Source organism: Apus apus, chromosome 1 (assembly GCF_020740795.1).
Source record: "Apus apus isolate bApuApu2 chromosome 1, bApuApu2.pri.cur, whole genome shotgun sequence".
Taxonomy (NCBI): domain Eukaryota; kingdom Metazoa; phylum Chordata; class Aves; order Apodiformes; family Apodidae; genus Apus; species Apus apus.
In genome coordinates, this window is record NC_067282.1 from 134,403,628 (window position 1) to 134,417,368 (window position 13,741).

The window sequence follows — 13,741 nt, forward strand, 5'->3', positions numbered from 1 at the left end:
ATGATATCAAAAGAAATGCAGATACCATGTTTCCCAGAAATGGTCAGTTCTCCCAAACAGTCCAGGCTTTTGAAACACACCCAGCTCATGGGCATTCGCCTCTCAACACAAAAGGCAACATTTCAATTCCGCTGAGCTGTCAAAGGCCACCTTGCTTTTAAATCCAATGAAAAGAATAGGTTGCCAATTTATTTTTTAATTAAGAATTTATCAATGGTCAAAATGCTATTAAAAATTAATAGGCTATACTCAGTTTCTAAGATAAGATTATTATTGGCCAAAATAATCTCTCTTATAGTAAAGTTTTAGCACCAGAAACTGAGTGACCATCTTCCAGCTCTTTTAGCCTTCTGTGGTATACAACTATTCAGCTATCATTAGACAAAAAACTGAGCTCAAATTTCATGCATCATTAAATTACTCAGGAGATCTCAAGTTAGAGGAATTCCAATTAAAGTAACTTAAAAATACAAGCACTCCTTGTACCCCGTATCATTTTGTCTCTCACTCTTTTACAATTTGCAATGTAAAATACCTTGCTCCTTTTTAGGAGCATCATCGCTGATGGACACATCAATGCCTTCTTCACCCTTCACACAGCAAGCTCTGAAGACAATTCCACAGTGGTGTCCTATCTTCGGGTTGGGTTCACAACTCTGTCCTTGAACTTGGGCAGCCTTTCCCAGCAAACAACAGTAACAACATGCCTGTAAAACAAACAAACAAACAAACAAACAAACAGTAAAATCCTGGCCCTGAACAAATCAATGCTAATTTTGTCAGTAGTGTCAATATCCCATCTTGGCAAACTGATGGAAAATTTTCTGCAGACACTTTAAGAATTCCTGGTACACTTAAAACTCAGACGTTTTAATCTGTAGTTGAGATTAATGAGCTCAGCATCTGGCCTACACAGAGTCAAGCACTGGCAAGCAAGAACCTGGGTCCAGTTCTCACAAATACTGTGCACATGTGAGTGTGCACAGCAAGGTGATACAGAGGACCAGAACAGTTCATATATGTATATGGAATTTTTTTGCTCCCTGTCTGCACAGCCCAGCCTCAAACACCAGCAAACAGTGGCAACTCTTTACACCTCTGCTTCCCTTTTGTGTCCAGATCAATGAAAACAGGACATGACCAATGAACTGTGTGACTCAGTTTATAATTAAACTGCCTACTCAATGTCCCAGCAAAAAATATCCCTTGAACTAACCAATGAACAAGTGAACAAACATGATTTAATCCAAGGTTAGCATCAACTGGTCATAAAGAGAAGCTATTCTACTCTGAAAAGCAAGACTACACTACAGTCATACATTATTTAAAAGGACCACAGTACTGACATGGCTTCCAGCAACAAAATATGATGTACATCTTCCAGATCTGTTGAACTATGGCCCCAGAATACATCACAGAATTGAACACAGGAAAGTTCATGCAGTGGAAGTTTCCTTTTATTTTAAATTGAGAGGTCCCTGCTGATTTTCTCAGTTTTCTTCCTTGCTGTTAGAAAACAGCAAAAATATGTAGTTCTCTGGGAACTAGTGCCTGCCAACTGCTATTGTCATGTAAAAGCAAACTTGAGCTTTTACGGATAATTTTATTATTCTTCCAGATGCTTTTTTTTGCTTGAAGAAAATGGCCTGCACCATTTAACAGAGCAGATGGAATATAAAATAACTAAACACTGAACTAAACGGCTGTAATTTGCTGCCTTAAATACCACACCTGTTGGAAAGAAGGCAACTATTTCATTTATTTCATTAGTCTGAGATGTACACCCCGGCCTGTATTCTAAGTTTTCCTCTATGAGGGTTTATATATGTTTCTCTATCTGTTCTACAACGCTAGGTTCTTTTAGAACCTAGAGCAGTGTGCAAGTAAAATTTTAAAAATCCTTTTTCCTTGTTTCCTCATTTTCTTTTTACTTCACAGCATTTTGAAGTATGTCAGCATGCTATTTTGCACTTTGTCTTTAAATAAATAACTGGATCATTTCCCTGCTGCAGAATGCTGTAATCACAGGGACTCTTCCCTTCTGGCCAGTGCTGGGGTGTTGTTTTGGTGCCCACCAAAGATACATGTTTTTTCCTTATTAACTACTGTTTGGTGGGATGGTTCCTCACTACCCACTTATTTTACTTCATTCTCCAACTACTTCCATCCAGTTTAAGATGCTCTAGTCTCATCACTAATATGTCTGGGATTTTTCCATATTTTCTGTCTTGTTTGGATTACTTCAGAAATAAATGCTTGATGATCTCTTCCAAGAATTGCAACATTTCTGAATATTTATTCTAACATATCCAACATTTTTCTGAGGCATCCCTCTCAAAATTTTTAACATCTAAAATTCTTTTAGATTTCCAATTTTCACAACCATAAATTAATTAGAAGACAGAAATGAAAACTGAGCTGAAGATTCATTGACTTACGCTTGCATATTTTTGACAACCAAACTGTATTTAAGTTACTGAATACAGCTGACGCCTTGCCAGATTTTGACATTATATGCTTCTGGATATCCTCACTGGCTTCTACTCTTCAGCAGATGAATTGACTCAATCTATTTCTTTGTCTTGCCATACAATGCTCAAATTGGGAACTACAGAGTTTCTCTGGATTTATTTTTTTTTTAAGAGTGATCATCAATTTTGCCATTTTTAAAGTGCTGAATTACCTTATGGTCTTTATTTCCTCCAGGCTGAGCCACAACTTCAAAGACCTCTGTCTCCAGCTAATAAGAATCTTTATGTACAGAGCTAGCTAAGTCTTGCAATGCTGCTCAGAAACTGTATCTTCATTTAACATAACTGTATGCATTACAGAATCACAGAATCACTTAGGTTGGAAAAGACCTTCAAGATCATCGAGTCCAACCATTAACCCTACTCTACCAAGTCCACAATTAAGCTGTATCCCCAAGCACCACATCTAGACAACTTTTAAACAGATCCAGGGATGGTGACTCAACCACCTCCCTGGGCAGCACGTTCCAATGTCTGACAACCCCTTCTGTGAAAAAGTTCTTCCTTATGTCCAGTCTAAATCTCCCCTGGTGCAGCTTGAAGCCATTTCCTCTTGTTCTATCACCAGTTACTTGTGAGAAGAGACCAGCACCTGCCTCTTTACAACGTCCTTCCAGGTAGTTGTAGAGGGCAATGAGGTCTCCCCTCAGCCTCCTCTTCTTCAGACTGAATAGCCCCAGTTCCCTCAGCAGCTCCTCACATAAGACTTGTTCTCAAGGCCCTTCACCAGCTTCATTGCTCTCCTTTGAACATCCTTCAGCACCTTGATATCCTTGTTGTATTTATGTGCCCAAAACTGGACACAGTATTTGAGGTGTGGCCTCACCAATGCTGAGAACAGAGGAACAATCACCTCCTTGGTCTTGCTTGCCACACTACTTCAAATACAGGCCAAGATGCCACTGGCCTTCTTGGCCACCTGGGCACACTGCTGGCTCATTGAACCATTTGAACCAGTATTTGTTCTAACTACGCGTGATGCATCTTGGTTTAACATCTTGACAAAGACAACAATTTATGTAGCTATACCACAGCCAAAGCAATCCAGAGATGTAAGGTGCCAAATGTTTTCTTAAATGATGTTTACGGTAACTGGCTTTTAATATTGATCCTAGAATATTCTGAATTACCAGTCCTAAAGGCCAAAATTTCCTGTTCAACTAAAGAAAAAATGGAGAAATGATGAATGACCTTGAGTTCAGAGCACAGCCAGGAGGATCCTGTAGACTGCAGACACTGCCATGTATCTCATTAGTGAATTTGGAAAGACAATAATTCTCCTTTTATTTCAGTTCTCCCACTGTAGAATGGCAGTAACATGGCAGAGGTAAGGGTAGTTTAACTGATGTTCACAGACCACTCTAGTATTCTGAGATGCAGCAGTATGTCATTTTAACTATCACTAACCTCGTAAGATTAATTTTTACATTTCCTTTACACACTAATTTTTTCAGGGTTGCTAGCCTATTCAGAAAGATTTTGAAATTTTAGTCCAGAGTGCAGTCTAAACTCCATGTTAGTTCAGTTCTTAATGTGTTCACAGCTATTTTCCAAAGGTTGCCAGCTGCCCCAAGGCATGTTGTGATGGGTATTCACCATTTGCTAAAACCATTGCTGCCTTCATGGCTGGTACAACCTAGCAATCAAGTTGTTATTACACACTTCCACTGCCTGTAAGATTTTGCTTCCTAAGTGATCATGATAATAATCTCAGTTTTTCCTTTGCCTCTCCCGTATTATTAGCAAAAGCCTATGAAGCTTCAAAGCCAGGTTTGGATCTTCATGTTTGGATAGAAAGATGTGTCCTACTTGAAGTCCTATGATCTCCTGACTGCTCTTACACCTTGCCTTCTCACAGGAAGTAATAAAGGCAGAAGCAATAAATAGTTACATGTGAGAAGGTTGGAGATTTATTTTTTTGTGTGATTAGGAAGCACCTGAGATGGCCTTCATCAATAAGCTCTCTTAATTAAATTTTATAACAGTTCTTGATTATTTATGTCACTTTTAAGTTACCAGATCTGGAAGGGTAAACCATGCATTAGCACTGCTGTCGTGTGTCTGTCCACAAGAGGTCTCTCACTTGCTGAAATCCAGACTAAGTGGTAGATGCTACAAAAAAACAGACTGAAAAAATAAAAATAACTCCGTGGAATTTTTCACAACTTTTGAAGATCTGAACAAAAATTTAAAAATATGTTCAACTGTACAAAGCAATAAAATGTTTGTGCTCAACTTATATGCACAACCAAAGTATTTTTGACAAAACTAGGGAGATAAGGCTGTATCTTGATCTCTAGAACAAGAAAGTCCAAACAACTTAAAGAAGGCCAAAATTCTACAAGCACCACTCCTTTTTGGAGTGCTGTTGTGGGAGAAACATTCATAAAACCTTCTGTACGTCTCCTGTACCAGGAACAAATCTGGAAATTTATTACTGTCTTTTGATGAAGATTTTAAAGACTAATGATTAATTTTGCATCCTTTTTTTCAAGGCAAGAAAAGCCATGCTTCTAAAAACAGAGAGGAGAAAAGTTATGTCCATCCTAGGCAGTATGCCTACTGCCTTTAAGTGTAAAAGCTGAGGCAAGTTTTCAAAATATGGTCTTTTTATCTTCTTTCCAATTGCAAGTTTTGGATTCAAAAGAAAGATTAGCTGCCTCATTTGCCACAAAGTGCTGTGATTAATCCTACTAATTGAATTACTAAATCGCTCTTTCTGCTTCCTTGAAGGAGACAAAGAAAATCCAAAATATTTCCTGTACCACCTCAGCTAAACAAAAACACTTGGCAAAGTGAGGCAAAATGAGATTCAAGCCCATGTGAAATGGGTTTGGTGTGAATGTAGAAGTTTGTTTACCACAGCAGGGCAATTACCAGATACAATATATGTCATCACATTCAAAATGTATTCAACAAAAAGAATGATTTATTGTTCACTGATATTAGATCATAAATCATCACAGACCAAAGAGATACTTGTACAGTGACTTCAGTACAGTTATTAAGTGTAGGATATTCGTACTAGGGAGCGAGAGGGCAGAATGTGGCTCACAAAGATTAAATAACACTGATTATGTTTATACTAGTAAATCAAACAGGGACAGAGTGTGGGCTCAGGCACTGTCCCACAGGCTGTAATGTTTAAATATCAGCAAGCTCTAATGGCAATTAACTACCTCTCAGACAATGCTGAGGCATATTTTGGGGTTAGCACAGGCCAGCAAGCATTCCCAACAGCCCTCACGCACTGTTTTGCAGGGCAAAGACATCAGTTACATGACATGAGCTGTTCTGAGCCATTTATTTCTCAGGGCCAGAGATCAAGGCCCAGTCCATTTTGTTTACTAATACAGCTGTTACCATGAAAACCTGCCATCTTTAAGAAGACTGGCCATTTTAAAAAACAACATTAACTCTTCTTCTTCATGCTGACAAGCCCACATACGGAAACATCAGTCAACCGATGGGGAAAGTGGACTTCCTTGAACAATTACATTCTGTTTTAGAGCTGCTCCATGGCATACACTAAAAATAGTGCTGCTGCTGTAAACCCATCTTGGGTAGCAAGCACCTGAATCTGCAGGGAACTCATCATCACAGACCTTGTTCATTTGTTCATAGCCCTTCAAAGCACTGACACAGAGGGCTAGCTATTTTTTCATGTCAAATTCAGATTGATGTAGACAGGCTTTCTAATAGTAAAGGATGCAGAGAAGCACCTCCGCGCCAAGTGCAGGGCATACCCTGGACATGGTCAATAGTGACAAATATTCCTCTTCTGGACACACTCCACCCATGGGACAAAATCATGTTACACACAAAATGCCAGCCTCATGAGCATGTGTTCCCTTTCTTCTGCTCACAGAAAGAACATGGATTACTTCACAGCCGTGGCCTCAGCAGCATCCTAGGAACATGATCAATCTGACACTTTGAAGAGATATGAGACTTGCAAGTCAGATGTTTTCTGCCATCTACTATACAGTAGTTTTTTTTTTTTAACTGGATGAACCAAAACATTCTGTATCTTTCAGCAGTGGGCACAAGTAAAATCACCCTCATGTATTTTCATGACCACTGAAAGAAATACGTAATAGGACCAGAGCTGTTCATGACTAGGTCACGATCAAGGTCTGGTGGAACTTTCTTCCAAAAACATTCTGCAGAGTGGTATGAATAAGGCCCTTTTCAAGAAAGGAGAGACAAAGATAGCAATAAAGGTGGAGGGCAGGGCACAGATTAATTAAAGATGCCAAGGATAGGCATTTTTATTCTAATATCAAATCCTATTATCATAATCTTACAGATGTCTCCATTCAATAGCAAATCAGAGTCATGTTAACTAAGGACATGCACACAAGCTGGAAGTATAAGTATCCTAAGATTACTAACTTCAGTCCTACCACTTTGGACCACCAATACTGAAAACCACTGAATTTGACATTAGGCCATGAGGCTCTAATGAAAGCTGAAGTCTGAAAGACATCAGTTTCTCACCCATCCCTTCCTACAGCATTGATGTCTTCTCTTCATGCAAACGTAGTTTCCCAGCTAATTACCCATTCTTTCCATCCTTTTGCCTTCTTCTCTCTTCTGCTCAAATGTAATGAGACAGTCTGCTTCGCTCAACAAGGAACTGTTGCTCCCAAAGAAACAAAAAGTGCACATTCTTAACAGAAGGATGGATGAGGTGTAGGTGGGAAAAAACTACTTCTGTGCATCAGAGTACGGTAACCTTCAAGGTCAACCCTTAATACAAATCTAGACAGCTCATACTATTTCTTAAATATGAACAGGAGTAGCTCTGATTTCTCACCTTGAAGTATTCAGTTTCACAGGTCGAATTTTCACCAATATGTGAGTCACACTCCTCACGCACGTTGGCAAATTCAATCCCATCTGAACAGTATTGCTTCTCCAACTGGCTGCGGCAGCACTGCACCTGAGTCATGCTGATGGAAGCAATGGGAGAAGAATGTCATACATGGGTCAAGAACAGATCGTGCAAGTTTTGGCAATTGACACTTGTACTAGTCTCATAGAAAGAGGTCCCTGTGGGCACACATTTGAGTTGCAAAGTAAATTATTCTCTAGGAGAAGGCATAATGTTTAGGTGATACATTTAATATAGTTTAACTGCCTGTCTACCTTGCAATCTGTCCTACCCTTTTTTTAAGCAAATGGTAATTTCAACCACATTTGCCACAGGGCTCAAGGTCTTGCATGTTTTGTGGCAGCTGGTGAGAGAAGAGAGGATGCTGAGAACCACACTGGTGCTCCAACTGATAGAAGAGAGAAGTCATTGTGACAGTCTGCAATCCCATGGCCAGTCAACCCTGGCACCTGCTGCTCCTTGCTGAAAAAGCTCCACTGTGTAGAAGGAAGCTCAGAGCGTTGCTTTGTGGGACAAGTGAAGATGCCAAGGGAAGTCATAGTGAGAAAGTGTACTGCAAGCCAGAGGCCAAGAAAGACAAGGGAGAACAGAGTATTTACATGGCAGGAAGACGTGCAGAAGAGACAGGATAAAAATCTGCAGGCAACTCAGCTTTGTTAGTTCCACTGCTCACAAAATCATTCTATTTTGCTGCAATTTCAGCAAACAAATTGGAAACTCCTTCCTGTTGAAAAAATCTGTGTAAGGAGGCTTTCAGCTCCTTCACTCCTGTTGCCACTGCCACTAGAAGGCACAGCTGTCACCATGAAACCTTTGAAAGAGGTATCTCCCCCCCTACAGTCATTTTTTATGTGTAACTCCACTTTGTTGGGTAGCATTGCAGGTGGAACTTGCAGTTTAAAGCTCTTCCACAGCTACCTCCTGTAACAGACACCGGGAAACAGAGGAAAAAGTTAAAGAGTAACCAATGAGATTACACATACCAGGATATAAACATATCCGTGAGTTTTGTAATACCCTAATTTCACTAAGAAACTAACTTGCTAAGGGGAAAAGAAACTATCCTAAAGGCAATCCAAGCTGATAAATTCTATTCATAATACAACAAGGGCACCTAAAAGGCATGCCCTGATATGTTAGAGCTCTGTAAGAAATGCACAGAAAAGCCCAATAAATGTACTTTATATGCCCATCAGCCTGAGAAATCTGATGCATACTACAGAGTATTCACCTTTTTTTTTCCTCCCTCAACTTTAGTTATTTGAACTAATGAGTAAAATCTTTCCAAGGGCTACCTACAAGTACATAAAATTATATAAAGATATTCAGCAAACCAATACCCGCTACTCTTAAGAATCCTTTACTAACACTGTTGGAACTTGAGGAAGTATAGGGAAGAGGGGTGAGTTAGTTGCACCACTGAACTACAGGCTTCTCCTGGTGCCATCTGACTAGCAGATTCCCATGCATCACCTCTGAAGGAGCTTCCCTGCTCACGATGGCCGTAAGATGAGCTTCCAACTCCCAGGCTGCATGCGGGACTTCCCCAGCCCTAAGGCCAGGCCCTCCAGTCCAGCCCACTAAAAGCAGGGTACTGGGCTCAGATTCCACAGTTCTGTGCATATTGGTACCAGCTGCCACAGGTACATTCCTGAAGACCCCCAGCTCATATTTGTTGGGTTTGGTAATGATCTGACTGTGCAGTTCTTATTCATACAAAAACAGCTATGAGATTTAAATGCATAGGAACAAAAACCAGGATAAGTTGATGAACAAATTATTCAAAAATAGATGCTAAATTCATCGCTAGAAGTTAAGCCCAGGACAGTAAATTTATTTGGCAGAATATTTTAAGTTTTTGATATTTGATTTAGTTCCAGTTTGGAAGAATATGTAGCTTTTTTGTTTCTGAAATTCCCTCTGAAGCAGAATTTCCATTCCCTGCCCAACTCTGGGGTGGTCTGACTCTCAAGTCTTTGGAAGCCTGCAAAACCTGAACTCCAAGCCCAAGAGTGTGGGAGCTGAGACTTTCCAGCTCCTTTAGCCCTCTAAGTCCTGTTGAGGAGCTAGATACATTAGTCACAGACAAATAAACAAACAAACAAACAACAGCAGTCTTTCAGTAGATCTGTTTGATTTCCAGCGTGGTGGGTTTTTTTTCTTTTTCAAATACAAGTCATCTCTTTGAAATCTCTGACAAATTGGCAATTTCAACCAAAACAAAAAAGTTTCTTAAAATGTTTCCCACAGCTGTATTCACAAGTCATGTGGCCCAACCCAACTGTAATAAGGAATTAAACATCAATTGAATACTAGATTAAAATACCATTTGTTCAGTCTCAGAATGACAACAATAAAATCACACTTCATTGCCCAAACCCTACAGTGAAGCTGCACTGGTAGCAAATATTGCTTGAGACTGCAAACACTTGTGTGGCCATAACAGAGGTAGAAATCCTTGAAAGATGGCAGAGAAAAATGCTAGAAAAATCTGCACAGTATCGGTCTGCCGGCTGAAACTCAGCCTGCCCCAGCTGACCATCCTTTTCCCTTTGCACACCAGCCCACGTGCTGATGTTCACTAGAGCTTACCACCACAAGCTCTTCAGACTCCAATACTTCTGAGATGAAGGTTATCTCTCCCTGTCTTGGCTAAGTTATGTATGTCTCCCTGGCTTAGACCCTAACATAATAAATGCCCACTTTCTATTCAGCAGCAGCATAAAGAAGCCACCCCTATTGTCTAATAGGACTTCTAGATTTGTCTCTTTGTGTACATTTTTCAGCTCTTCCTGTGCAGCATTCCTCTTAACTTCACGGCTGTGGAAAGCTTGTAATATTGGTCTCGAAAATAAAGGGAAGGTGGAGGAGTACTTTCCTATGTTACTCCTAATAATTAAAAAAGCCAAATACTACTTCTTCCTTTTCAGCCATATTCTGATTTTCAGTTAAAACAGTGCAACAGAACTTTACTGAAAAAAAATAGGTATTTACAATATGGCTGAAAACTTAAAACTCTAACTACGAAATCTCTTGGAGCACGAGGCCTCATAATTGACGTTCTCTCAGGAAATTTCAGGTAAAATTCTGCATCTCTGAAAGATGAGTTTTATTCATGGCTCACTAGTGAACAGAAATTATTCACACATTTAAAAAATCCTTTGTTGCAGATGCTGATCTAAAATTAAGCTTATTTCATTACTATGTAATTTTAATATAAATCAAGTAAAGAAATCATGCTTTCTATTTGCACTTCTACTTTTAGTTAAAATTTAACCAATGTGTTACTAATATTCATGGAATAAATTTCCAGCCAAAAAACTACATGCCCACTTATCTCCACAAACTTTTCGTATTTACTACTCTCCTTCCCAGAGGATGCACTCCTAAACCAGCAGAGACTTCATAATCATCTATCTTTCCTTTAATTTCTTCCCATAAAAAGCATTAAAATTTTACTTTGCTCTGAAAACAATGTCTTTGTTGTCAGCCTAATTTCATTATCCTCTGCCTCTCTCTTCTCCTACTTATTTGCCAGTCTTCATATTATCTCAGTGCTATTCATGTGCACAGTGGAAGGTCTTGGACAAAAAACATTATAATTAAACAGGGAATTATTCCACTCCAGAGTTACTTTGCAAAAACAAGCTTCACCCTTAGTCCTTTCAGTTTGCAGTTAAACATGCAGCAGTCACAAACTTAGGAAAATTCAGAGCAAAGGCAAGATCTGGCATTATGAGTAACACAACAGGACAAATGACAATAATAAAAAGAGCTTCAGCAATGAAAATACACATATTTGATCATGTGTTATAAATCAGCAAAGGACTCAGGTAAAAATAATTGAATCAAAAAGCTTCAAAATTAATCAGCTGCGATCCTTAAACAACTTTGTAGGTTACATAACAAAAGTTTTCTTGAAGGTAAAGGGTAAAATTATATTGGTATTGTATGATGTAGAGAAACAATATTGATAAAGCTGGGGCAGAGGAGGACTGAGTTTCACATCATTCACAAAGTGAAGCAAGCAAGTTATCCTAGATGAGTGGCAATAAAACCCTGACAGACTGTGAAGCTAAAACTCTTAGTGACTGTGAGGCACACTTAGCAAGCTACGATAATTAATAAAGACAGCTTCTCCAAAAATAACTTTAAACAGCTTTTTCAGACATAAAACTGTCACAATTATGACAGCCACAATCTCAGGCTCTTCCAGACTTACAATGGTATAAATCAATAAACATCTATCAGCAGTTAAGCATCTGGTGCCTATCACTCCAAATGCTCTTGTCTTATTACTCCCTGGTGTTCCCTCCTGAGTCCATATCCAAGTGCTGCCACTTGTCTCTGCTTGGGAACATGGATCACCTTTTACTTCTGCTTTTGCACAGTACCTAACAGTGTTCTGTAGTTGCTTCTTTTATGCATTTTTGCAACACAATAAATAATATAATTCCCAATGTAACTCCAAAAAGACTTCACACAGTGCTAAGGCATGCAACTCTCATATGGAGATAAGCTATTCCTAGCCCAGTAATTAAGTCCACTTGCTAAGACCTCTGGGCAGGGGAAACTCCACATTTCAGAAGAAGATTTATTGGGCAGGTTGAGTTCCAAAAATAAATGGCAGCTGTTTCCAGCTGCTCTGAGTTTAACCATATCACAATAAAATGGATGAATGGGCAAAAAGCTTCTGTTATTGACAGCCAAAGGTGTAATTCATTAAAACTCTACACTCATATTTACTGAGTCATGAAGACACAGAGAAAAATACTGTCATTTTCCAGAATGATAATACAATGAGGAATACACATTTGTGGGACAAGCAACTGCAATAAGAGATTGCAGATGTGACTGGATATTGAGCCTTGTTTCAGCTTACATGTAACTGAGTAACACTAGTCAATGATAGATCTTATGAATTCATGTGAACTTCAGACTGAGGGCTGGCTGACCTTTGGTGTAGGACAAGAAAGTGAGCACATTTGCAGTTTAAACTGTAAGTGATGCTCACAGATATGGCAAGTCCCTCATGCAAAAGAAACTTAGCAGGAAGGATCCTAAAAGGTGTTGAAATCCAGAGCTGTCAGTTTGTTTCTAGGAGCATGACAGATACAAGAATGCCAGTGCATGCGTGGAAACCCTTCTGGATTACTATGAAAGTGCTTTAAATGGTTGGGAAAAGGTCAAGGGGGTGTAATTCTAAATCAATAAGGCAGCTTGTTCCTCATGTGATGGAAAAAAAAAAAGCAACAGAAACTCCAGCAGTGGGCTTGCTTTGAAGGAAGGACTGAATCTGAGATGATGTTACATTATTACTGTGCTAAGCAGAGGATTCAAAAACAGCATGTAAATTCTTGTAAAGCATTTTCAGGAAAGTACTCACCTCCAATCTGTTCTGTGTTGCATAGCCTTTGGAAAGTAACTGCATAAAATCATTTTTACTTCAGTAACTTCATCAAATCTGCTCACTTGACAGTGTATTCTTCCCTGCTAACCTTGCAAACCCAAGCTGAAACACACAGGGCAAACAGCTCCATCTGGCATGAAGTAATATGGGTTTGTACACCCAAGAGGCCACAGCTTTTTAGAGCACTCAAAGTCAGATGATCTACACATCCAACACTGTGCTGCACCAGACAGTCAAAAGATTCCAGCTGGGGTTTAAATGACCACATAAATGATTAATATCTGTATCCCAGCAGCTCCCACTGCATGTGTGTCTAAACAGGAAACAAGTTATTTTGAAAAATCTGTAACCCCTAAGACATCCTGTGCCATATTCTCACCTGTCTAAACCTCAGCAAGTGCAAGGAACATGATTTTCCTCACATCTCTGTGCAGCAGGAATAAATACACAAAATCAGTGTCATTACCCTCACATGGCTGCAAAGGGAGTCATGCTCCCGCACTGTATATTCTGGCTCCAGTTACACCAGCAATTAGGAGTAAAATTTTGCCCTTAGTATCTGAAATGGCATCATAAAGTGATTTTTCTGTACCTTTTCCAGATATGCCATCATAACTGGAGTAAAAGAATATTGTCATTAAATAAAGCAGTCAAAGGTGCCAATTTTACTTGGTCATTTTTAGAGTGAAGTCAAGCTTCAGAGGGAGCTATGTTTATTTATCAGACAGTCACAAATAAATGCAACTAAACTGCATTTACTCACTCCTTTATTTTTGCCAATAAGTGCTCGATTTATTGCACTAAGAATACATGTCTTTCTTGCAGAATATGTGCCTTTACCATTTCTGATTTACCATTACATCACTATAATTTCCTTAATTACTTCCCAGTTATGTATGAAAG

The 13,741-nt window shown here is 39.2% G+C and overlaps 1 protein-coding gene across 4 annotated transcripts in view; it reads right to left on the reverse strand.

The window, feature by feature from the left end:
- Nucleotides 1-13,741, reverse strand: part of FBLN1 (fibulin 1) — a 77,552-nt gene that overhangs the window by 48,278 nt on the left and 15,533 nt on the right. For all 4 annotated transcript variants that reach the window (XM_051641094.1, XM_051641068.1, XM_051641084.1 and 1 more), the window contains exons 3-4: nt 7,351-7,486; nt 536-707 (exon numbers count right to left, since the gene is read on the reverse strand). In XM_051641094.1, the coding sequence (XP_051497054.1) occupies nt 536-707; nt 7,351-7,486 (308 nt within the window). The remainder of the gene's footprint in view (nt 1-535; nt 708-7,350; nt 7,487-13,741) is intronic.